General features: G+C 39.1%; 1 protein-coding gene across 1 annotated transcript; it reads left to right on the top strand.

The window, feature by feature from the left end:
• Positions 1–23,787: 23,787 nt before the first annotated feature.
• Positions 23,788–25,779, top strand: LOC123940205 (protein ecdysoneless homolog). The gene is given in 2 exon segments (XM_046002756.1): positions 23,788–24,868; positions 24,871–25,779. Coding segments are annotated over 2 exon segments (1,926 nt in total). The 5' UTR covers positions 23,788–23,799; the 3' UTR covers positions 25,728–25,779.
• Positions 25,780–26,210: the final 431 nt, after the last annotated feature.

Raw genomic sequence — 26,210 nt, 5'->3', positions numbered from 1 at the left:
GGTTGATAGGATGAAGAGTAATAATCAGTACTGCCTGAATACAATCATCATGCAGATTTTCAGATCTAGAGAAAGCTTTACCAATTTACCAGGATAGAATTTAAACTAAGATTATTTCTGCTTTACTCTCAGTATATTAGGGTTCTCAAGAGAAACAGAACTAATAGTTATGTGTATATATGAAGAGATTTATTATAAGGAATTGGTCCATGTGATTATGAATGCTGGAGAGCCCAAAATCAGGATAGGCCAGCAGGCTGGAGACCTAGGAGAACCAATGTTCCAAACTGAGTCCAAAGGCATTTTGCTATACCAACAGGAATAAACCATGTTTCAGATAAGTTCTGATGGCAGTGTGCTGGAGAATTCACTCTGTTCAGGGGAAGCTGGTCTTGGTCTATTCAGGCCTTCACCTGATTTGATGAGGTCCACCGACATTAACTGCTTACCCAAATCTATCAATTTAAATATTAAAGTCTCCAAAATACCCTCCCAGAAACACCCAAAATAATGCTTGATCAATTATCTGGGCACTCTGTGGTCCATCCAAGATGACACATAAAATGAACCATCTCACTCAGGATCCATTTATAAATTTGGAGTGATCAAACAAGGGACCACTATGTGCTTGGACCTGCCAGATCTGCTCTGTTCCATGAAATCCTCACTTCAACATTTTAAGATAGATTTCTTATCTTATTTCATAGATGAGTAAACAGAAGCTCAGTGTTACTTGCCCATAGACCACACACCTAAGAATTGTTTGAGCTCTGAATTGGACCCAGACTCACCTGTTTCCAAAGTCCACACTATTTCTTGATAGGTGAATTGCTTTCACTGTGCTTCTTAGTGGCCCACATGTCTTAGATCCCAGCACTTGCCCAGAGTGTCAACCAGTATACTTGGTTTCTTTTATTTCTTAATGGACTGCCCAGGTTTGAGAGTGAGTTGAGGAAGTGGGACAGGCTGTCAGAGAAATCCTGACCTTTACCCAGCACATGAGATGACACTAAGCTTTGACCAAGATCATTCTCTTCACCTAAAGAATTGCTTGAAAATGACCTCAGTATCTCAGTTGTCAAGGATTTTCATTGTTATGTGTTTATTTTTATTTGTTTCATTCGGTTCTATTGATCATTTATTATTATAGGCTCTCTATTAAATCCTGGAGATCCAAATTATCTTCAAATAATTTCTTGCCTGAAAATGCACATGAATTATATTTATCAGAAAGGAAAATCCAGCCCTTGTAGCTAAAAAATAAATAAATAAATAAATAAATAAATAAATCTGGAACAAATTTTTAACCCCCACCATGTTAGTAAGGATGAGTACTGTTGGTGGCCACAGAGAAAACCCCCCAAATACCACTGGCTTAATGGAAAAGGTTCATGTCCTGTCATAAAGATGAAATGTCATGAAATTCAAAGTTCAACATGGATCCTTAATAGCTGCTGACTTAGGAATCCTGCTCCTTTCAGCTTGTACCACCGACATCTTCCCACTGTGGTTTTATGGGGTCAGAATAAGGGTCCCAAAAGATGTCCACACCTTAATCCTAGAACCCATGCATATTACCTTGTACAGAAAAATGGATTTGGTATATGTGATTGAAGTTACAAGCACTGAGATGGGCTCAGCCTGGATTGTCTGGCTGGACCTGATCTAGTCACATTAATCCTTAAGAGGATTCATCTCCCAACTGAATCAAAGAGAAATACGACCACAGGAAAAAGGTCAGAGACAAGTGTGGAAAGCACTTGACCTACCATGGCTAGCTTTAAAGATGGATGAAGGGACCACAAGCCAAAGAATGCAGGAATCCTCCAGAAGCTGAAAAACTCAAGGAATCAGATTCTCCCCTGGGACTTCCCGAAGGAATTCAGCCCTGTCAACACCTTGATTTTAGCTCACTGAGACCTATGTTGGCCTTCTGAGATCCAGAACAGAAAATAAATTTGTATTAAGATACCAAGTGTTTGATCATTTGTTGGAGCAGCAGTAGAAAAATAATACAGCTTTTGAGCTTCTCTGGCAAGGAAATTAGGGACAGAGGTGGCACATCAAATATTCAGTTTCCCAAAACACACGGTTTCACCTTTCCTTTTGCCAAGCCTTGAAGAACTGTCACTTAAAGTGAAAGTTGGTTCCTGGGAAATATGGAGGAACCATGGATATTTGGAGAGCACCAATTGTCTTTGCCAAAAGCACCTAACACCATTTTTAGCACCTGACAGAAACACATTAATACCAAGTAGGAGAGTCAACAACTATACAATGGATTTATCTCAATGGCCTAAATGTGCTCAGAGGAGCTTCTCTCATTTAAAGATAGCACACACAGAGCAGGTAGACAACTCCTCTTTGGGTTTGCATTTCTTTTTCTTCTACCCCAGATCTGTATTAACTATGGAAGACATGCATAATTCTCAAACACTGTTTTGGGGCCCCAAATATTTCCCAACTTCTTTAGCCGAATGTAAACTATCCATTATTCAAACACTATAATTTAGGTAAATGATGATTCCAGAGTGTGATTATTTGAAGCATCTACGTATCTATGCTGCTGGTTAGATGTGGTCCAACAGAGAGCTGATAATTCGTTATACAATTGAATTTCCTTGAAATTGACTTTGCATTCAGTAAAATGGGAAAATGAAAATATAAGTGCCTTAATGGATTAGATTAAATAAGTCCATCTGAAAGTTTCAAGGGGAGGCATAAGGATCCACTTTAAAACAAAATCTTCTAGCATCTAGGAGCAACTCCTATAGACTTTCATCTGTTGTAACTAAAGGTTCTAGATCTAGTCATGCAAGCATTTACAAGTTGCTATTTGTTGCTATTCATTTCTTTTAAACAAAAGTTTTAGGTAAATTTTTATTTTTTAATTAATTATTTATTATTTTTAGAATTTATTTTATTTACTAATTCATATTAATTAATGTACAAATATATAATATATAAACATATAATTAATTAATATTGATTTATTCTATAAATTAGAATTTATAAATTTTTTAAGAATTTAGAGTCGATATACAGAAATCAGTGGCTTTCTTATACACTAACAATGAAAATACGGAAAGGGAAATTAGAGAATCGATTCCATTTACTATAGCACCAAGAACCATAAGATACCTGGGAATAAACCTAACCAAAGAGGTAAAGGATCTGTACTCGAGGAACTACAGAACACTCATGAAAGAAACTGAAGAAGACACAAAAAGATGGAAAATCGTTCCATGCTCTTGGATCGGAAGAATAAACATTGTTAAAATGTCTATACTGCCTAGAGCAATCTATACTTTTAATGCCCTTCCGATCAAAATTCCACCGGCATTTTTCAAAGAGCTGGAGCAAATAATCCTAAAATTTGTATGGAGCCAGAAGAGACCCCGAATTGCTAAGGAAATGTTGAAAAACAAAAACAAAACTGGCGGCATCACGTTACCCGATTTCAAGCTTTACTACAAAGCTGTGATCACCAAGACAGCGTGGTACTGGCATAAAAACAGACACATAGACCAGTGGAACAGAGTGGAGAGCCCAGATATGGACCCTCAACTCTATGGTCAAATAATCTTCGACAAAACAGGAAAAAATATACAGTGGAAAAAAGACAGTCTCTTCAATAAATGGTGCTGGGAAAGCTGGACAGCGATATGTAGAAGAATGAAACTCGACCATTCTCTTACACCGTACACAAAGATAAACTCAAAATGGATAAAAGACCTCAACGTGAGACAGGAATCCATCAGAAACCTAGAGGAGAACATAGGCAGTAACCTCTCTGATATCAGCCACAGCAACTTCTTTCAAGATATGCCTCCAAAGGCCAAAGAAACAAAAGCGAAAATGAACTTTTTGGACTTCATCAAGATCAAAAGCTTCTGCATAGAATTTAGAATTTAGTTGCATTTAACACCCAGTGCTCATTTCATCACGTGCCCTCCTTAATTTCCATCACCCAGTTACCCCATACCTCCACCCACCGCCCTGCAGCAACACTCCGTTTTTGGTTTTTTTTTTTTGCAGTTAAGAGTCTCTTATGGTTTGCTGTTATTCATTTCAAAACATTGAGTGATGAAAGAGCACTCTGTATTAGCAAGTTAAAATCAGTTTCTTCTCTTATGTTTTAAATTGGTAAGCTTCACATTTTTCAGCTTTCTATCTCAAAAGCTTTATTATATCATTTAATATTTCTCTTCACTTAACTCTATAAACTTTTTGTATCTATGTTGGAAGTTGGCCAATGCAATATCTGATTTGTGTTCATTTCATAGAATCTGTTCTTGTTATACTTTTGAAATATTGATTTGTTCATCGTTCCAAATTTAAAATCTGTAATGTACCAGTTTGTCTCTGGTGCTTAAACATGTCCCAGGATATTTGATGAAGATAAAAATAAGATCCTGTCATTAAGTAAAATTTAGTAACAGATCAGGTTTTTTGGAACCTAAAGCTTAAATTGCTAAAGGGCATCATTATTATTTCATAGTCTGGGCAGGAGAAGCGTCTTGCCAACATCAGAATGGGCCTAAGAATGGAGGATTCCATCCTTTGAGCCACATTTAAAACTCTATGTTCAGGTTCATTTATTCTTGGCAAAAGCCAACTTCCTGTTTTTAACAGAAATGGAATTTAAAGACTCAAAAATCTTATGAATATCAAGTACCTTGCTTACCAAACAGTATTTTTGTAAAGTGAAAATGAATCATAAATACATGGGTTTTTATTAAGGATAAATGAAAATAAGAATATAAGGGAAGAAATGTTTTGTGAAAATGTTTAGGGATTTAATCAAACACTGGGAGATCCATCTGATGGGGACAATTATTCACCCATCCTTTAATTTTATTCTGATTTTGCTTGTAATCAGATTGGATTGGCCCAGCCTTCAAGTTAATGACATCCTCCAGTTTCAAAGTGATAAAAACTGTGCTACAGGGCAGATGCTTAAACAAAACCAGGTTCCATTACAAGTAACCACTATTCACATGTGCACCATAAACTCCATGTGTATAATATGAAAAGTTTTGGCCACAGTTAAATATATTCCCATTGCTGCATTTTTCCACCCAGAAGTGGAATTGTATTAAGTACACAGGACATAACATTTACATTGGCATGATTAAATCTATTTATGTGTTTAAAATACTGTTTAAAATAAACTAAAATAAAATACTGTGAATAACAGACATGCTGCCACACTGAAAACATTCTTGCTACTCCCTTCCATCATTAATTCATCTGTTCAATCAATCCACAAAAATATAGGGAGCATTTGCTGTGTTCCCAACCCCAGTCCACAAAATATACTCACATGGTTTTATAAAGAGACTTTTCCCCATGTTTTTCTTATGAGTCTTATGGTGGATTAAGATGTCCAAAAATTCTCTAACCCATCTCCTTGTTATATCTCCCAAGCCTCAAAGCTGGGTGGGCTTCTGTGACTTGTTTGGCCAAGAGAGGATGGGGAAAGAGTCGAGGTGCAACTTCTCATAAAAGTTCACAACAAAATTTATAACTTGGCTCATTGCATCATAAGAAAAATAGATTAAATTAATGAAAATGTGAGCTTAGATTAGGGATAGATCTCAAAAATAGATTTTTTTCTTTTACTCCTGGGGATTTTTGTCAAGTGCTAAAGATACATATTCACTAGGGAAGAATCATAAAATGCTCATGCAACATTGTATTTGTACGTATCTTCATAATGTTCTATGGTAGACATAAGCCTCCTTACTTGTTTCTGTTATTGGCTGAGTTGTACCTTAGTTAGAGGTTGGCATATGTTTCATAAAGAAGAATCTTTATAAGTTTGTTTGTCATATAGTATTTTGGAATTTGTATAATGAGGATGTTTAGAAGCCATATCAGTGGCTTTTTTTAACAGGTAGAATTTGTATTTTTATTGTACTTTAAAAGCTTTATGTAATAGATATATATTTAGTGGCCATTTATTACCAATGGTAACACCATAGAGTACTAAGATGGTATTTGCACACGTAAGATACGTTACCTTACCATTTTTAATGGTAATCAGTTCTGCTGCTGGCATGACTAAATAGTACACAATTGGTCATTAATTATGAAGGTTCATTTCTCCAGTGCATTTTTATGAAGATCCGGTTGAAAATTGTATTTCTATGTAAACTCAATGATATGTTTGATTTTGCTGAGAATAAATGATTTAAAAAAAAAAAGTTCACAACAGCCTTGTAGCTGCTCCCTTGTTCTTTCAGAAAACTTCTTAGAATCCTGAGTCACCATATAAGAAGTCCCAGTATACACAGACTGAAGCTGCCATGCATGCCATGAGGAACCCAAGCCACAAGGAGAGATTCATTTTGAGAGGCCAACAAGTACCAGGGAACCAGATGTGTGATTGAGGAAGCTGTCCTAGGAGTGGCCCCACCTGCTCCAGTCAACCTCCAGCAGACACCATGTAGAACGAGATGGATCACCCTGTCAAGACCTTCCAGAATTCTTGACTCCCAAAACTTTGAAGAAAATGAAATGGTTGTTTTAAGTTGCTAAACCATGGGATAATTTGTTGCACGGTGATTGATAAGGGAAACAGGGTTATAAAAGTAGATTACTAAAGTATTCAGGACTTGCTAGCAAGAAGAAAATAATTTTCCTCAGAAAATTTTTTTTAAATTCAGGAAGAGCTGTAATACATTTATTTTCTGAGTGCAAGCAGTTTATACCATGATGCCGTCCTTCAAAACTCTGGATCTTATATGAAGTCAGTTTTTCAATATGGATAAATCTAGAATCATCCTCTTGTTTTTCTTCTAAACACTCGATCCACAGCTGTTAGATTTCAGGTACTATGTCAGTGACTAGGGACTCAACAATGAAAAAAAAAAAATCCCAGTTTCTGCCTTGAAGGAATGAGAAGTCGAAGAAGACAAATATTCAAAATGGGAGTGGTGGTTCAACACAGTGAGAGGAAGTGTAGTGGTGTACGGAGGATGTTAGGGGCGCCAGACGAGAGAACAGGAGGACGTATAGATGGAGATGTGGATAAAGGTACAGATGCAAATGTAGATACGGATATGTCCAGTGTCCTTTTAATATAAAACAATAATACATGTACATATTATATATATTTTATATCGTATACAGGTACTCAAGTATGTGAGTGTGTATAAGGATGTTTTGGCAATCAATCCCTCAAGCCTATCTCTTTGACATTATATATTATTATTTAAATATATCAGTCATCTAATGCTAATTCTTAGTTATTCTTTCAAGTTTTTAGATTGTAACATAATTGTTAATGTTTAATAATAAGGATGTCAAATACATGCTTTTAAAACATGTCTCAACTCAATAGCTACATTTTCTGATAAAATGATGCACGGATCCTTTTTTCTATAAGAAGCCCTACTGTATCTCTTATTCCCAAACCATTGCTCTTGTTCCTGATATTCTTTTCAGATTTAGAATGGAATGGTGAATTTGTCGAGAAGAGAGAAGTAATCGTCTCCCACCCTTGAGAACAAACCTTGTATTCTTCTTCCACATCTTTGCCTTCAACTTGACTCTTGGAAAAGTTGAAAAGCATGACCCAGGAAAGCTCCACATAGCTGCAGCATATTCATAGAAATATAGTAAAGTCCTTTGCCCTCCCCACCCTATCTCTAGTATTTCCATGTGTCAATTGTTAAAGGGGTTGACCTCGCTTCAGGTTTTATTGCATATTGATTTAAGAAATGTGTCTAATGAAATTGGCCTTTCTAGCAGTATGTAGGAAGATTCTAATGATGCTAATGTTAAATTTCATTTGTATGTAGAGCGTATTTTATTGTGCCAAAGACTGGAGATATGTTAAAACTGGGTGCTTTTCCAGCTGGTGAAATTGTATGTTTCCAGAATTCTCTTCTAGTGCTTTCCCCTACAACATTGTTCTTATGAAATAGACAACAGGCGACCCAGAGAGAAGTTGAGTTTGGAGTAAGGAAAGGAATTGTGGAAGAGAAATGGCCTGGCTTGTCCCATTACCTGACCAAGTGCCTGAGCTTAATCTGGGGACTGACTCACAAGGAGTCGCATGAAGAGGATGAACTCAAAAACTGGGGGAGACGGTGTTGTGTTCACCTCCCTATGGAATTTTTATGGCCCTTTAGGAATCCCTTCTGTGGCTACACTGGCAGGTCTTCTGGACCCATCGCTAAGTGGCGGCAGTTAGTCATTCATTCCACAAACATTTATTGAGAATCGCCTGCTCAATGGGCGAAGTAGTGGAAGGTGAATATTCCATCTCTCTCCACACGCTGATGAGAGACCAGCCGGGAAGAGTGGCTAGCCATGGCCATGTTCTCTGGGTCCAGGCATCTGAAAGCAGTCATTGGACAAGTAAGTCAGCTTGTCTCCAGTCCCACTCTGGGGCCATTTCAGTGTCCCAAATAGTATTAAAAAGGAGGCACATCGTATGGGTCAGGAAGATGACTAGGTTGTCAGGGAAGGTATGAAAAATAAATCTATAATAAAAAAAAGAAGACACACAGTGGCTGATAGGTCAATATTTGCAGGTGATTATTATCACTTCACTTGTCCACAAGGATGCTTCCTTCACCTCTTTTTTAACCACCTGGTTGTTGACATTTCCGTTCTTTTTTTCCCCCTGGAATTGGTCCCCACTTGGCTGAGGAGTTTTTACTTTTCAGTCTAGTTTTGTTTTCCAAAGTCAGCCAGGAGGTAGAGACATGATTTATTGTTTCTTTTTCTCTCTTTAATGAAGGCAAAAAGAAGCTAAGAGTTGTCTTTTTGCCCATCAATTAAATGTAATGACATTGTAGGAATAGTTATGGGAAATATTTTCTGGCAGATCTTTTTTTTTTTTTTTTCTTATATCCCAATCCTGTTCTCTGCTCAGACATGGGGATTAAGAAAACAAACACTGCAAATTCTGAGAAAATTGGGGGAGGATGTGTTCTCAGAACCTGCTTGGGTGGCTGTTACCAGGAGAACATGGCAAGAGGACACTCGTTCTTAGAGCCCAAAGTGATGGCAACAACCAAATCAGTAAGACTTGTATAATATTGTGTGGACACTCACTTTAAAATAGTTACCTGGAAGACTTGAACTACAAATCTGCTTTTCACTTACTTAGATTACCCAATGAATAAATAGTTGGCAATTTTGCCTCTTCTGACAACACATCGATATGGTTCCTAAATGATTTAAATATGACAATGAATTGAGCTAAATGTGTTTTTTATTGTTTTTAATTCAATGAAACTAAAGTCACTGGAATTTGTTACAGCTTGACCACCTTTTTCAAAAGTGTTTATAATTCTTATTTACATAAGAATGAAATATTTGGCAATTGGAACAATAGCTCTTTCACAACCACATTGTTTCTTTTTTTTTCCCTTCCAGTTGCAGACATGGGAGAGATGTGAGTTTAAAAATATCAGTGGGCTTTGACATGAATGCTTTGGTTGGCAAAGCAATTCCCCAGCTGCTACTGGCCGGCAGTTTGCTGTCATTTTCCATGCATCTCTTGGTGCTGGGCTTAAAGTTTTGGTCATACTGCACCATAGCCCTTCTTAACTTGTATGGTATCCCACAGCCTGAGGATGTGGCCTGCCACAAACCTCCAGAGGCTGCCATGGAGGGTCATACACATGCAAAACCACCCTGCTGAAAAGGGCAGTTTGGGAGAGAATTTTCACAGGGACTTGGGTTCTAGGAGGGGTGAGCTGAGGACCAGTGTGAGATATTTGTTGGGGCAAAGAAGACATCACCCCCAATTAGCATAGCACCTAGCTAGTCCTCCATAAAACATAGGAGTTAGGGGAAAATCAGAAGAGAAAACTTTTCAAGTGAAACAAACTTTTACTTGAAAACCTCTGTGTGTGTGTGTGTGTGTGTGTGAGAACTTTTCAAGTAAAACAAACTTTTACTTGAAAACCTCTGTGTGTGTGTGTGTGTGCGTGTGTGTGTGTGTGTGTGTAACAAAGAGGAGTATAAATATTGGTCATGGCCACCTGGAAGGGTTAATACATAATAAATTACTTCTGAACTGAGGGTCTTAAAACAACAATGTTTATTATCTCAGAGTTTCTGTAACTTTGGAGTCTAGAAGTGGCTTAATTGGGTGCTTTGGCTCAGGGTGTCCTGCAAAGCTATAATCAAGGCATCAGCTAGGTCTGCAGTTACCTGAAGGCTCAGCTAGGGGGGAATGCACTTACAAGCTCACTCACAGGGTTAGTGGAAGACCAGCCTCACTTCCTTCTCCACCTGGCAGCTTACAAGATGGCAGTTGTCTTCCATCAAAATGAGCCAGAGAGGGAGCACAAGATGCAAGCTACAGTCTTTTTGTAACCTAATCACAGAGTGAACCCCTATCACTTTGACTGTTTTCCATTCAGTAGAAGCAAGTTCCTAGGTCCAGCCCAGATCAAGAAGAGAGAATTAAAGAAGATTGTGAATGCCATAGGGCAGAGCCTATGGGGAGGCAATTCAGAAGCTGTCTTCCATATGATTTAATTTTCAAAAATTCATGTATCATTACCTCCAAGATTGGTACTGTGTTTTCTCTTGCATTTATGGCCATTTATCAAGAAGTGATGAGAGATATAAAGGCAGAGAGAACGAGAGGCTGGAAACTTACATCGTGGCAAATCCCTGCAGTAGATGCTTTATGTGACACCTAATCTCCACAAGAAGATTGAGAGGTGGGCCCTTATTACCACCATGTTCAAATAAGGAAACTGAGGCTCATAAAAATAGACTTTAGGTAGAGGATTTTGTGGCAGAGTTTAAATGTAGGGTTTTGTGGCATGATCCTATATTCCTACAATATACCTTAGAAACAAAACCGTGATTTTTCCCATTATACTTTTTTATCAGTTTCTATTCCACTGGATACCAGAATTGAGTATTTAAAAACTTATTTCATTCATTTTTCAATTATTAAAATAATACAAGTTTACTTTATCAAGTTAAGAAGCCATAGAGAATTAGAAGTATGGGGAAGGGCACACCATGTCATAGCAAGTAAATGTGAACAAATACTCTAGCGTTGTCAGAGCAAGTTTTAGCCAGTCACAGCAAGGCAAAAGTTGATCTCCATGGTTACAGAATCCAGAGAAACAGGAATGTAGCAGATCGTTCAAAGCTCAAGGGACCAGCCAGGTCTTGCTGATTGAGGAAGACTCTATTCAGCAAATTTCTAGGTAGCATGGGGCAGTAGTGCTAGGGAAGATGATGTTTAGGTGTTGACCAATGGCTAAAGGTTAACGGCTCATTTTTTATAATTTGTTGGTTCTTGTAATTTTTAAATTTTTTTAAAGATTTTATTTTTATTTATTTGACAAAGAGACATCACAAGTAGGCAGAGAGGCAGGCAGAGAGAGAGGGAAAAGTAGGCTCCCTGCTGAGCAGAGAGCCTGATGTGGGACTCGATCCCAGGACCCTGAGATCATGACCTGAGCCGACGACAGAGGCTTAACCCACTGAGCCACCCAGGCTCCCCTGTTCCTATAATTTTTTATGGAAAGTTTTATTTTGAGGTTTGTGGCCTTAAACTGACAAGTTCATAATTATATCAGTTGTATAGTTAGAAATCTTAAGGAAGACATATTCTAGAAACAATTGACATACTTAAATTGATGAATCAGAGACCTAAATTGAGGCACCTGGAGGGCAGGAAACACAGCAGCTTATGTCTGAAAATGGTTGACATAGAGGAAAACCAACCTCTATGGAGCATCTGGTATATGCCAGACATGATGCAAAAAACTTGACATACATAAGCTCATCAAATCCTCAATAAACTCAAGAGAGAAGTTATTATTAGTATGATTGTTCCCATTTCACAGAGATGGACACCAGGAGGAGTAGAGGTCAAAACCTTGCTTAAGGTCACTGCATGCATTTCCTGGGGCTGCTACTCTGTGGCACAAACTGGGTATCATGGCACCATGAAGTACCACCAACTGGGGAACTGAATATACCAAGAATTTACTCTCTCACACTTCTGGAGTTCACACGTCTGAAATCGAGGTGTCATCGGGGCCATGCTCTCTCTCTGAGATTCTTGCTAAATCATTTTCTTGTCTCTTCAAAGCTTCTGGGAGTGGTTGTCAGTCCACAATGTTCCTTGGCTAGATGCTCCAAACTCCATGTCTGCCTTGCTGGTCACATAGATGTCTCTGCATGTCTCTCTCTTCATGTGGCATTCTCTTGTGTGTGTGTGTGTGTGTGTGTGTCCCTAGATTTCCCTCGTATAAGGACATCCATCATATTGATTTAGGGGCCATCCTAATGATTTCATCTTAACTTGATGACATCTACAAATTCCATCTTTAAATAAGGACAAATCCACAGGTATTGGGGGTTAGGACTTCAAATTATCTATGATAGTTAATTTTATGTGTCAAGTTGAGAGAACCACAGGTGAGAGAAACCACAGGTTTCTGAATGTGTCTGTGAAGCTTTTTAAGATGAGATTAGCATTTGAATTGGTGGACTTCATAAAGTAGATGGTCCTGCCCAATGCGAGTGGGCATAAGCCAATCAAGATTGGGGGGAATTATTTGCTATTGCACTACTAAGGTATATAAGTATATAAACAAAACTGCCCCATCTGAGAGCTCCTGTGAATAGTAGTGTGGATCCCAGACAGAAGACAAGAGAACAAAAGGAGAGCTAAACCCTCTTTTCCTGGATGAAATGGGAATGGGGCTTTAAGGATGTGGATATTAGAGAAGAAAGGAAAAGGAAAGAGGAAGAGCATGGTGAAGAACATCCCCAAATACCTGAAGAACTTTTATGAAGAAGAACCTAATCTTTAAGTATTTAGAGTGAGATATGAAATACCCTCCAACTTCTCCTGAAACAGTTTCTGTTGTGTGAAAGGATATTATATAAAGGTTTTGTATGTGAATGTTTGAGAAGTGGGTATGTGTGTATGAAAGAGAGACAGAGTCTGAATCTATATCGGAAAGAGTTGTGAGCACGAGTGTCGGTGTGTGTGAAAGAGAATTTGTTAGAAAGGGAAAGGTGGCGAGCATGTGTGTGCACATGTGTGTGTGTTTGTGTGTATGAATGCATATAAGAAAGAGAAAAAATGTGTGTGTGAGAGAGAGAGAAAGAGAGAGAGAAGGTGCTAAGGGCTAATAACCACTAAGTCTTCTGTCTGGGTTCAGGGGTCACACAAGGAACAACACGTGCAGAATAGCAGGCATATAACCCTCACACATAACCCTTAACTATTTCTGCTGAAACGGGAAATGAAAAGGAACGAGAGTAGAACCCGTGCCTTCACCACTTGTTCATGGGTCCACATCCCACCACATCCCTACTTCTCTCAAACCGCCAGAATTTGAAGAATTTGGGAATGGGTCTTTTCTCCTTTTCATAAGTCACAGGAAAGGTTCTTGAGCTAAACTCTGGATCTTCAGTAACATTGGGTGCCAGCTGTCACCAGAGTTGATCACAAAAATGAATCTAGACACTTAGCTTTCAGGAAAAAAAAAAAGTTATCTGTACCTGGAGGTTATCCTATACTATATATGAACCACAGGTGGTATTTGAATATGGGACAGACACCCTCACATGTTCACAGGATTTGGGGTTTGTCAACAGTGATGGCCAAGCAATCCTTCACACTAGATCCCAGAGACCAACTAATCAGCTAATGACCATGTCTAGCATCTGCAGGCTAACACTATTATTTAGAAAACTTCTCCCATTGGTTGAAACACCTACTAAAATGGTAGGGACCCAAAGACTCAGTCGATCATGCTCAGATAGACATAAAGCAATTGAGTACTGACAGTGTTGACTTAGCGAGAATACCTGCACCATGATTGAAATGTGTTCTTTTCTGGAGTGTTCTTGCTGCTGTCAGGACCACAGGTTCCCCTTAAGGAGCCAGAGGAGGGAGACCTTCCCATTACAGCAGAGTGGTTGAGAGGTTGAGCATGGTATAAAACAGACCTATCTGCTGACGCTTCTTAGCTTTGGAACATTGTGCTGTTAATCTCACCAAGTTTCCAGAACTTCTCTGAAATGGATTAAACAGAACTGTTTTTTAAGGTTGTCAGGAGGAACTCACGAGATATTATATGTAATGTACTTAAGACAATGTCTGGTATATAGAAAATATTCTTGAAAGATTGGTTACAATTGTTAGCACAAATGACAAAAGCATGTTGGGACATTATAATCATTTAATAGCAGACACTTGTCCTCCAGGCAAGAAATAATACTCACTAGCCAGAACTTTCTACCATCCCTTCGTGATTTGTTTTTCCCTGATAAGTCTTGGTTATCTAAGGGAGAAAAGGACTGGGGAGTTTTCTGATGTGTCACTCAAGTTAAAAGTCACATCACTGTCCTCATTTTCTAGCCCTGATAATCACCCTCACCTCATCCAAACCAAACAATGATAAAAACAATTCGAGCTTGGTTGGGGAAATGGAAACTTTTGGGGTTGCAATTCACTTTTTACTGTAGCCGATTTGCCCTTGCTTTTTAGCGTTGATGAGGAGATACAAATATAACCAGACTGAGAGAAAGTGAGAGACAATGGAACCCAAATTCAAAACAAAACTAGATTCCCCATCCTGATGTGGGGGCTCAGGGCCAGTGTCAGGCAGCATGACAGGAAAGGAGAAAGAAAGAAAGAAAGAAAGAAAGAAAGAAAGAAAGAAAGAAAGAAAGAGAGAGAGGAAAGAGAAAGAAAGAAAGAAAGAAAGAAAGAAAGAAAGAAAGAAAGAAAGAAAAAGAAAGAAAGAAAGATGAAAGAACAGAGGCTGAGCCGTTTACCATGTAGTAATTGGACACAAGGAAACTTATCCCTGGCACCTGGCCTTTGAGGTAATTATCCTTCTCCCAGGAGCATAATAGCCTCATTGTTTGCCTAGTGAGCAGCACAGGAGTGCAATCAGAAAGGGAGAGAAGTCAGGGGAAGAGCAGGAAAAGAGGGAAGGTGTGGTCTTTGATGTGCTTCCAGGCCAGGGCTGGGAATCTGCACTGTGAGAAATCAGCATGTCAGTGATCTTTGTCTTACCTGGGAAGACAGTTTCTTTTTTTTTTTTTAAGTTTTCATTTATTTATTTGACAAAGAGAGAAAGCCAAAGAGGGAACATGAGGAGGGGGAGTGGGAGAAGGAGAAGAAGGCTCTCCACTGAGCAGGCTCTCCAATGTGGGACTGGATCCCAGGACCCCAGGATCATGACCTAAGCTGAAGGCAGACACTTAACCACTGAGCCACCCAGGCATCCCTGGGAAGACACTTCTAACACTGCAAATCCTGGTCTTCATCTGCACAGAGCCCATTACATCAACTTGGCCAGCCGTCATCAGCTGGGCCTGGAAAGCGAGCACACACCTGGATTTGACTTTGTTAACAAGTCTCACTAGCACAAGCAAGATCAAAGAACTTCAGGCTGCGATAATTCAGGTAGATCCAGTGGTAGTGTGATGTCTCTTAGCATGGCTTATCCGATGTTTCCCAGACAAAGTTCTTTTGGTACAAGTGAAACAACACTGAAGTTCGAGAACACTTTTCAGTGTAGAGGGTGCCGAGGATGCTGTGTTCCACCAAGCGGTGACATTCACTTGCTCATTGGTCCCGTGAGCATTCCGGTGAGCCTCTCAGCACAGGAGGGCTCGAGATACTCTAAAAGTGGACTTGAATGTCAAGAAATGTCTATCCCAGAAGTGGAATCATGTACCTACAACAATATGACTGTAATAGAAATGGTGCAGGCCATAAAGTAAATAGAAGTTAAGTGGGAGGAAACTATAAAAAGATGTGATTTTTTTTTCTTGAAAGGGGATGGGAAAAGATCAGACAAGTCATGACGGAGGAAGTACCATTAGAAAGGGGCCTTGACATTGAGAAAGGCAGTTGATGTGATGACACTGGGCGTTCTACACAACTGATGAATCGTTGAACACTACATCTGAAAGTAATGATGTACTATAGGTTGGGTAATTGAATTTAAATAAAAATAGAAGGGGGCCTTGAACAATGGGATGGGATTTGAAATGCTGACTGAGAGGTAAATGTCTCTAATGATAAGGGTATACAAGTTGTGTTTGTTTCCCCTTACCCATATTACAATTCAAGATGTTGTTTGTGTTATAATGGTACAGTCCAAGTTTTGGCTGCAGAACGCAGAGTATGGAAATATTTATAGAGGATAGGGAAAAATTCCTTTTAATTTACCCATTTGGGCATTAGTGCTCATAGTCCCCAAAAACCCTCTTTAAAATTACTTTTGAATTTTAAAATGATTACATATTTATTATGCTATCAAACACTCAGTACCAAGCACTGCTTTAAGTATTGTGAGAGAGAACAATATGCAAATATGACAGAAAGCATTAGGGAATCAGTAGGTATCTAAAAAAAAAATAGGTGTTATTTTTGATGCTCTTCAAAATTAGGTGAAAGGAAATGATTTTGCAATCAAAATTTTCAAGGTCATAAGTGTTCTTCTTTCCAAATTGCTTTTGAGTCCTTTGTTATATCCTCATTCTCTGTTTTACACAGTATTCTAAGTTCATTTTCTCCCTGATAAGAGTCTACTTCTCAGGCAGGCTTACTTGTATACCAATTAAATGTGGAAACTAGAGTTTCCTGTCCAGGCTAGAGAAATCCACATTACTTTTGTCTTAATTGTTTTGTATTCACATACAATTAAGTCCAATAGACATCAGTGTACCTACTAAAACTCTCTTTAAAGTCATTATAATATAGCTTTACAATTGATTCTGTAATTTGAATGCAAGCTTTTATATTCAATCATGTATTAAATACACCCCTCTGGTTTCTTCACTTCCAAATACTTTGGCTGAACAGGTGGTGAGGAGCAAAGCCCAAATGCTGCCATTTTGGTGACCAGTTGGTTACACAAAGAAATGAAATGAGTGCTCCCTGGTGAATACGATGCTACAATAAATACGGAAGTTGAATGAGTCCATTTAGCAGATCCTTTTCTAAAGTAGACTTTTAAATTTGAAATAATTTAAATTTTGCAAAAGTTTCAAAGACAGTTCAGAGAATTCTTATATACCTTTCACCTAGTTTCCGCAAATATTCCCATCTTTGCTCCTATGGTGTATTTGCCCCAACAAAGAAGTCAACATTGGTTTGTTCCTGTCAACTAAATTCCAGATATCATTTGGATCTCACCAGTTTTTTCTAAATGTCTTTTTTTTTTTTCCGGTTCCAAGATCCAATCCAGGGCACCACACCTATTTAGCTGTGTCTCTCCAGTCTCCTCTGGTCTGTGACAGCTTCTCAGTTCCTCGTTGTTTATCATGACCTTAGACGTCTTCAGAAGTATCCAGGTATTCTATAGAATGACCCCAAATGTTGGTTTGTCTCTTTTTTCTTCATGGGATTATAGGATTTGGAAAGAATGTGTGACGTGCCCTTCTCATCACCTTCTATTAGGAGGTACATGGTATCTACATGACATCATAGGCTTCTTAACTTTCATCACTTTGGTAACATAGTGTTTCTTAGGTTTCTTTGTTGTAAAGGCAATATTTTCCATTTCTGTCTATCCTACCCTCAAGGTTGAAGGGAGAGGAGGCCTTCAACTGAGCCTCAACTTGTGGAAGAGGAGGTATCTACATATATTACTTTTTTTTCTGAAAGTATTTGGTCCTTCTTATTTGTTTATTCATTCATTCATTCATTCATTCATTTATATCAGTATGGACTCATGGATAACTTAGGGTTATATTCAGTAATATTTATTTTGTTGCTCAAACTACATCAGATATAGCTAGTGGAAACTCTTTAAGGTTTGCTCTTGTCCCTTGGATATACCACTATCCTGTATGTATGAAACTATGTATGTATCTGTGTGTGTGTGTGTGTGTGTGTGTGCACGTACGCGCATACTTCTTTACCATCTGATACTTCAAGGTGCTCCACACATACCTTGCATTTTCCCTTCTTTAGCCCCCAAATTGACAATTTCCCTGAGAAGCTCTGACTAACAGATTCCTTTAACTTATTAATGAAAAGAAAAACAAGTTTTCCTTTCAAAATGTGGTGTCATCACTTGATAGGCACATGATTTTTAAACTTTCTAGAAGTTAAATACTTTCAAAAATTTGTAAAGGTTAATTTGCATTTGCTGAGATACTTTAAAATTTTTATTGATTTGTTTTTTTCTTAGGCCATAATGATTCAAAATATAAAATATTCCTTAACCTTTAAATAATTTTTTTTAATTTCCTCTTTTTTTTTCCATTTTATTTATTTTTTCAGCGTAACAGTATTCATTCTGTTTGCACAACACCCAGTGCTCCATGCAAAACGTGCCCTCCCCATTACCCACCACCTGTTCCCCCAACCTCCCACCCCTGACCCTTCAAAACCCTCAGGTTGCCCCAACCTCCCACCCCTGACCCTTCAAAACCCTCAGGTTGCCCCAACCTCCCACCCCTGACCCTTCAAAACCCTCAGGTTGTTTTTCAGAGTCCATAGTCTCTTATGGTTCGCCTCCCCTCCCCAATGTCCATAGCCCGCTCCCCCTCTCCCAATCCCACCTCCCCCCAGCAACCCCCAGTTTGCTTTGTGAGATTAAGAGTCATTTATGGTTTGTCTCCCTCCCAATCCCATCTTGTTTCATTTATTCTTCTCCTATCCCCCTACCCCCCCATGTTGCTTCTCCATGTCCTCATATCAGGGAGATCATATGATAGTTGTCTTTCTCCGATTGACTTATTTCACTAAGCATGATACACTCTAGTTCCATCCATGTCGTCGCAAATGGCAAGATTTCATTTCTTTTGATGGCTGCATAGTATTCCATTGTGTATATATATAACATCTTCTTTATCCATTCATCTGTTGATGGACATCTAGGTTCTTTCCATAGTCTGGCTATTGTAGACATTGCTGCTATAAACATTCGGGTACACGTGCCCCTTCGGATCACTATGTTTGTATCTTTAGGGTAAATACCCAGTAGTGCAATTGCTGGGTCATAGGGTAGTTCTATTTTCAACATTTTGAGGAACCTCCATGCTGTTTTCCAGAGTGGTTGGACCAGCTTGCATTCCCACCAACAGTGGAGGAGGGTTCCCCTTTCTCCACATCCTCGCCAGCATCTGTCATTTCCTGACTTGTTAATTTTAGCCATTCTGACTGGTGTGAGGTGATATCTCATTGTGGTTTTGATTTGTATTTCCCTGATGCCGAGTGACGTGGAGCACTTTTTCATGTGTCTGTTGGCCATCTGGATGTCTTCTTTGCAGAAATGTCTGTTCATGTCCTCTGCCCATTTCTTGATTGGATTGTTTGTTCTTTGGGTGTTGAGTTTGCTAAGTTCCTTATAGATTTTGGATACTAGCCCTTTATCTGATATGTCGTTTGCAAATATCTTCTCCCATTCTGTCAGTTGTCTTTTGGTTTTGTTAACTGTTTCCTTTGCTGTGCAAAAGCTTTTGATCTTGATGAAATCCCAATAGTTCATTTTTGCCCTTGCTTCCCTTGCCTTTGCCGTTGTTCCTAGGAAGATGTTGCTACGGCTGAGGTCGAAGAGGTTGCTGCCTGCATTCTCCTCAAGGATTTTGATGGATTCCTTTCTCACATTGAGGTCCTTCATCCATTCTGAGTCTATTTTCGTGTGTGGTGTAAGGAAGTGGTCCAATTTCATTTTTCTGCATGTGGCTGTCCAATTTTCCCAGCACCATTTATTGAAGAGGCTGTCTTTTTTCCATTGGACATTCTTTCCTGCTTTGTCGAAGATTAGTTGACCATAGAGTTGAGGGTCGATTTCTGGGCTCTCTATTCTGTTCCACTGATCTATGTGTCTGTTTTTGTGCCAGTACCATGCTGTCTTGATGATGACAGCTTTGTAATAGAGCTTGAAGTCCGGAATTGTGATGCCACCAACTTTGCCTTTCTTTTTCAATATTCCTTTGGCTATTCGAGGTCTTTTCTGGTTCCATATAAATTTGAGGATTATTTGTTCCATTTCTTTGAAAAAAATGGACGGTATTTTGATAGGGATTGCATTAAATGTGTAGATTGCTTTAGGTAGCATGGACATTTTCACAATATTTATTCTTCCAATCCAGGAGCATGGAACATTTTCCCATTTCTTTGTGTCTTCCTCAATTTCTTTCATGAGTACTTTATAATTTTCTGTGTATAGATTCTTAGCCTCTTTGGTTAGGTTTATTCCTAGGTATCTTATAGTTTTGGGTGCAATTGTAAATGGGATTGACTCCTTAATTTCTCTTTCTTCAGTCTTGTTGTTGGTGTACAGAAATGCAACTGATTTCTGTGCATTGATTTTATATCCTGACACTTTACTGAATTCCTGGACAAGTTCTAGCAGTTTTGGAGTGGAGTCTTTTGGGTTTTCCACATATAGTATCATATCATCTGCGAAGAGTGATAGTTTGACTTCTTCTTTACCAATTTGGATGCCTTTAATTTCTTTTTGTTGTCTGATTGCTGAGGCTAGGACTTCTAGTACTATGTTGAATAGCAGTGGTGATCATGGACATCCCTGCCGTGTTCCTGACCTTAACGGAAAAGCTTTCAGTTTTTCTCCATTGAGAATGATATTTGCAGTGGGTTTTTCATAGATGGCTTTGATAATATTGAGGTATGTGCCCTCTATCCCTACACTTTGAAGAGTTTTGATCAGGAAGGGATGCTGTACTTTGTCAAATGCTTTTTCAGCATCTATTGAGAGTATCATATGGTTCTTGTTCTTTCTTTTATTAATGTGTTCTATCACATTGATTGATTTGCGGATGTTGAACCAACCCTGCAGCCCTGGAATAAATCCCACTTGATCGTGGTGGATAATCCTTTTAATGTACTGTTGAATCCTATTGGCTAGTATTTTGGCGAGAATTTTTGCGTCTGTGTTCATCAAGGATATTGGTCTGTAGTTCTCTTTTTTGGTGGGATCCTTGTCTGGTTTTGGGATCAAGGTGATGTTGGCCTCATCAAATGAGTTTGGAAGTTTTCCTTCCATTTCTATTTTTTGGAACAGTTTCAGGAGAATAGGAATGAGTTCTTCTTTAAATGTTTGGTAGAATTCCCCTGGGAAGCCGTCTGGCCCTGGGCTTTTGTTTGTTTGGAGATTTTTGATGACTGTTTCAATCTCCTTACTGGTGATGGGCCTGTTCAGGTTTTCTATTTCTTCCTGGTTCAGTTGTGGTAGTTTATATGTCTCTAGGAATGCATCCATTTCTTCCAGATTGTCCAATTTGTTGGCGTAGAGTTGCTCATAGTATGTTCTTATAATTGTCTGTATTTCTTTGGTGTTAGTTGTGATCTCTCCTATTTCATTCATGATTTTATTTATTTGGGTCCTTTCTCTTTTCTTTTTGATGTGTCTGGCAAGGGGTTTATCAATCTTATTGATTCTTTCAAAGAACCAGCTCCTAGTTTCATTGATTTTTTCTATTGTTTTTTTGGTTTCTATTTCATTGATTTCTGCTCTGATCTTTATGATTTCTCTTCTCCTGCTGGGTTTAGGGTTTCTTTCTTGTTCTTTCTCCAGCTCCTTTACGTGTAGGGTTAGGTTGTGTACTTGAGACCTTTCTTGTTTCTTGAGAAAGTCTTGTACCGCTATATATTTCCCTCTCAGGACTGCCTTTGCTGTGTCCCACAGATTTTGAACTGTTGTGTTTTCATTATCATTTGTTTCCATGAATTTTTTCAATTCTTCTTTAATTTCCTGGTTAACCCATTCATTCTTTAGAAGGATGCTGTTTAGTCTCCATGTATTTGGGTTCCTTCCAGCTTTCCTCTTGTGATTGAGTTCTAGCTTCAGAGCATTGTGGTCTGAAAATATGCAGGGAATAATCCTAATCTTTTGATACCGGTTGAGACCTGATTTGTGACCCAGGATGTGATCTATTCTGGAGAAGGTTCCATGTGCACTAGAGAAGAATGTGTATTCTGTTGCTTTGGGATGAAATGTTCTGAATATATCTGTGATGTCCATCTGGTCCAGTGTGTCATTTAAGGCCTTTATTTCCTTGTTGATCTTTTGCTTGGATGATCTGTCCATTTCAGTGAGGGGAGTGTTCAAGTCCCCTACTATTATTGTATTATTATTGATGTGTTTCTTTGATTTTGTTATTAATTGGTTGATATAGTTGGCTGCTCCCACGTTAGGGGCATAGATATTTAAAATTGTTAGATCTTCTTGTTGGACAGACCCTTTGAGTAGGATATAGTGTCCTTCCTCATCTCTTATTATAGTCTTTGGCTTAAAATCTAATTGATCTGATATAAGGATTGCCACCCCAGCTTTCTTCTGATGCCCATTAGCATGGTAAATTGTTTTCCACCCCCTCACTTTAAATCTGCAGGTGTCTTCGCGTCTAAAATGAGTTTCTTGTAGGCAACATACTGATGGGTTTTGTTTTTTTATCCATTCTGATACCCTGTGTCTTTTGATTGGGGCATTTAGCCCATTAACATTCAGGGTGACTATTGAGAGATATGAATTTAGTGCCATTATTAGCCTGTAAGGTGACTGTTACTGTATATTGTCTCTGTACCTTTCTGATCTACTACTTTTAGGCTCTCTCTTTGCTTAGAGGACCCCTTTCAATATTTCCTGTAGAACTGGTTTGGTGTTTGCAAATTCTTTCAGTTTTTGTTTGTCCTGGAAGCTTTTGATCTCTCCTTCTATTTTCAATGATAGCCTAGCTGGATAGAGTATTCTTGGCTGCATGTTTTTCTCGTTGAGTGCTCTGAATATATCATGCCAGCTCTTTCTGGCCTGCCAGGTCTCTGTGGATAAGTCTGCCGCCAATCTAATATTTTTACCATTGTATGTTACAGACTTCTTTTCTCGGGCTGCTTTCAGGATTTTCTCTTTGTCACTAAGACTTGTCAATTTTACTATTAGGTGACGGGGTGTGGACCTATTCTTGTTGACTTTGAGGGGGGTTCTCTGCATCTCCTGGATTTTAATGCTTGTTCCCTTTGCCATATTAGGGAAATTCTCTCCAATGATTCTCTCCAATAGACCTTCTGCTCCCCTCTCTGTTTCTTCTTCTTCTGGAATCCCAATTATTCTAATGTTGTTTCGTCTTATGGTGTCACTTATCTCTCGAATTCTCCCCTCATGGTCCAGTAGCTGTTTGTCCCTCTTTTGCTCGGCTTCCTTATTCTCTGTCATTTGGTCTTCTATATCACTAATTCTTTCTTCTGCCTCATTGATCCTAGCAGTGAGAGCCTCCATTTTTGATTGCACCTCATTAATAGCTTTTTTGATTTCAACTTGGTTAGATTTTAGTTCTTTAATTTCTCCAGAAAGGGCTTTAATATCTCCAGAGAGGGTTTCTCTAATATCTTCCATGCCTTTTTCGAGCCTGGCTAGAATGTTCAGAATCGTCATTCTGAACTCTTGATCTGACATATTACCAATGTCTGTGTTGATTAGGTCCCTAGCCTTCGGTACTGTCTCTTGTTCTTTTGTTTGTGGTGATTTTTTCCGCCTTGTCATTTTGTCCAGATATGAGGATATGAAGGAGCAAATCAACTACTAAAACGGTGGCAAAGACCCCAGAAAAATGCACTGTAACCAAATCAGAAGAGACCCCAAATTGTGGGGTGGAGAAAGGGGATAAAAACAGGTTCTGAAAAAAAAAGAAAAAAAAAAGAAAAAGAAAAAAATTTTAAAAAATAAAACAAATTAAAAAATATAAAAAAGAAAGAAAAATATATATATTTAGATGAACTAGTCAAAAAACGTTAAAAAAGAGGTTCTGCAGCGGAGACGCGTGGGGGAGGCCAGAGAATCTTTTCAAGGAAGAATGGAGGAAAATATGAAGCTTGCTACAGTGGAAGACACTGTGGAATATCACCTATTCCTGACACCAGATGAACCAAGGGACCCAGAAAAGCTCAAAGAGATTCTTCAAAAGTATATTGAGAGGATAATGACTCATTTTGCACCTTTGCTGGTCCACTATATCTGGCAGAATCAGCCTTTCAATCTCAAATACAAACCTGGGAAAGGAGATGTTCCTGCTCATATGTTTGGCATGAAAAAGTTTGGGGATAACATTGAGGATGAATGGTTTATTGTTTATATAGTAAAGCAGATTACAAAGGAATTTCCAGAGTTAGTAGCAAGGATTGAAGACAATGATGGTGAATTCTTGTTAATAGAAGCTGCTGACTTTCTCCCTAAATGGTTGGATCCTGATAATAGTGCCAATAGGGTGTTTTTCTACCATGGAGAATTGTGCATTATTCCTGCTCCAAGGAAACCTGGAGCAGTGCCCTGGTTACCCACCACACCCCCAACAGTCCTACAAGCATTGAATATAATCTCAACACACCCAGAAGAAATTTTGGCTTCAAAATCTATACGAGCTGCTGTGAATAGGCGCATCAGAGGATACCCAGAAAAAATTCAAGCCTCTCTTCATCGTGCACACTGCTTCCTTCCAGCTGGCATTGTAGCAGTGTTAAAGCAACGCCCCAGACTGGTGGCTGCAGGAGTCCAGGCATTTTACCTGCGGGACCCCATTGACCTGAGAGCCTGTCGTGTTTTCAAGACTTTCTTGCCTGAAACACGAATAATGACATCGGTGACTTTCACTAAATGTCTGTATGCACAGTTGGTACAACAAAGGTTTGTGCCAGACCGGCGGAGTGGATACAAGATGCCTCCTCCATCTCATCCCCAGTATCGAGCCCATGAATTGGGCATGAAGTTGGCTCATGGATTTGAGATCTTATGCTCCAAATTTAGCCCACATTTTTCTGACTCTAAGAAATCCTTCATGACTCCCTCACCACTCTGGGCTGGCTTCCTTGAAAGTCTGAAAAAGAATGATTACTTTAAGGGACTGATAGAAGGTTCTGCTGAGCACCGACAAGGCTAGAAATGGCAACGAACTACTTCCAACTCTCAGTAAACCGATCAGAAAGTTCCCTTGCTATGAGCCCAGGTGAAGAAATCTTAACCTTATTACAGACCATACCATTTGATATGGAAGAGCTTAAGAAGGAAGAAGCTAATCTTCCCCCAGAAGATGATGACCAGTGGTTGGATCTCTCACCAGATCAGCTGGACCAGCTGCTGCAGGAAGCTGCTGGCAAAAAAGATGCAGAGCCAGTTTCCAAGGAGGAAGAGAATTATGACTTAAGTCAAGTCTCAGAAAGCATGAAAGCTTTCATTTCCAAAGTCTCAACCCACAAAGGAGCAGAGCTGCCTCGAGAACCTTCTGAGGCTCCAATCACTTTTGATGCAGACTCTTTTCTTAATTATTTTGACAAGGTTTTAGGGTCAAGTTCTCATGAATCAGACTCCGATGATCTGGATGAGGAAGACTTTGAATGTTTAGACAGTGATGATGACTTGGATATTAAAACACAGGAGACAGAGGAGGATGCATCTGTGAAAGGAACTCTTAATAATCTCAAGTCATACATGGCTCAGATGGACCAGGAATTGGCACATACCAGTATCGGCAAAAGTTTCACCACCCAGAAGTAAATGGAACCTCTATCCCAGACTACCAGTAATAATTCAGATGAGGAAGATTCTGGTGCAGGAGGATCTGTTATGACACCAGTGGATGTAGACCTGAACCTGGTTTCAAATATACTGGAATCCTATAGCTTCCAAGCTGGACTGGCAGGACCTGCGTCAAAACTTTTACAAAGCATGGGCATACAGCTGCCTGATAACACTGATCACAGGCCCACAAGTAAGCCGATAAAAGATTAGCCAGCACACCTAGCCTCCCTTTTTTTCTTCTTAAATAAATATGGAGTCTCAACTGTGAAAAAAAAAAAAACGTTAAAAAAGAAAAGGGTAAAAGTTTTAAAAAAATTAGCAGAAGAAGAAAAAAGAAAAAAGAAAAAAAATTGAAAAAAAAAATTGAAAAAAGAAAAAAAAATTGAAGTAGCCGCAAGACTAAAGAATCATGGGGAGAAAGCCATGAGTTCCGTGCTTTGCTTTCTCCTCCTCTGGAATTGCTCTGCTGGCTTAGGAATTGAACCTGCTTTCTCCTTGATAGATGAGCTTCGTCCTGGCTGGATATTTTGTTGATCTTCTGGGGGAGGGGCCTGTTGTAGTGACTCTCAAGTGTCTTTGCCCGAGGCGGGATTGCACCGCCCTTACCGGCGGCCGGACTAAGTAATCGGCTCGGGTTCGCTTTTGGGAGCTTCTGTTCCCTGAACGCTTTCCGTAGAGTTCCGGAGGACGGGA

Source organism: Meles meles, chromosome 4 (assembly GCF_922984935.1).
Source record: "Meles meles chromosome 4, mMelMel3.1 paternal haplotype, whole genome shotgun sequence".
Lineage (NCBI taxonomy): Eukaryota > Metazoa > Chordata > Mammalia > Carnivora > Mustelidae > Meles > Meles meles.
The sequence above is the reverse complement of the archived record's forward strand: the minus strand, read 5'-3'. Positions and strand labels throughout refer to the sequence as shown.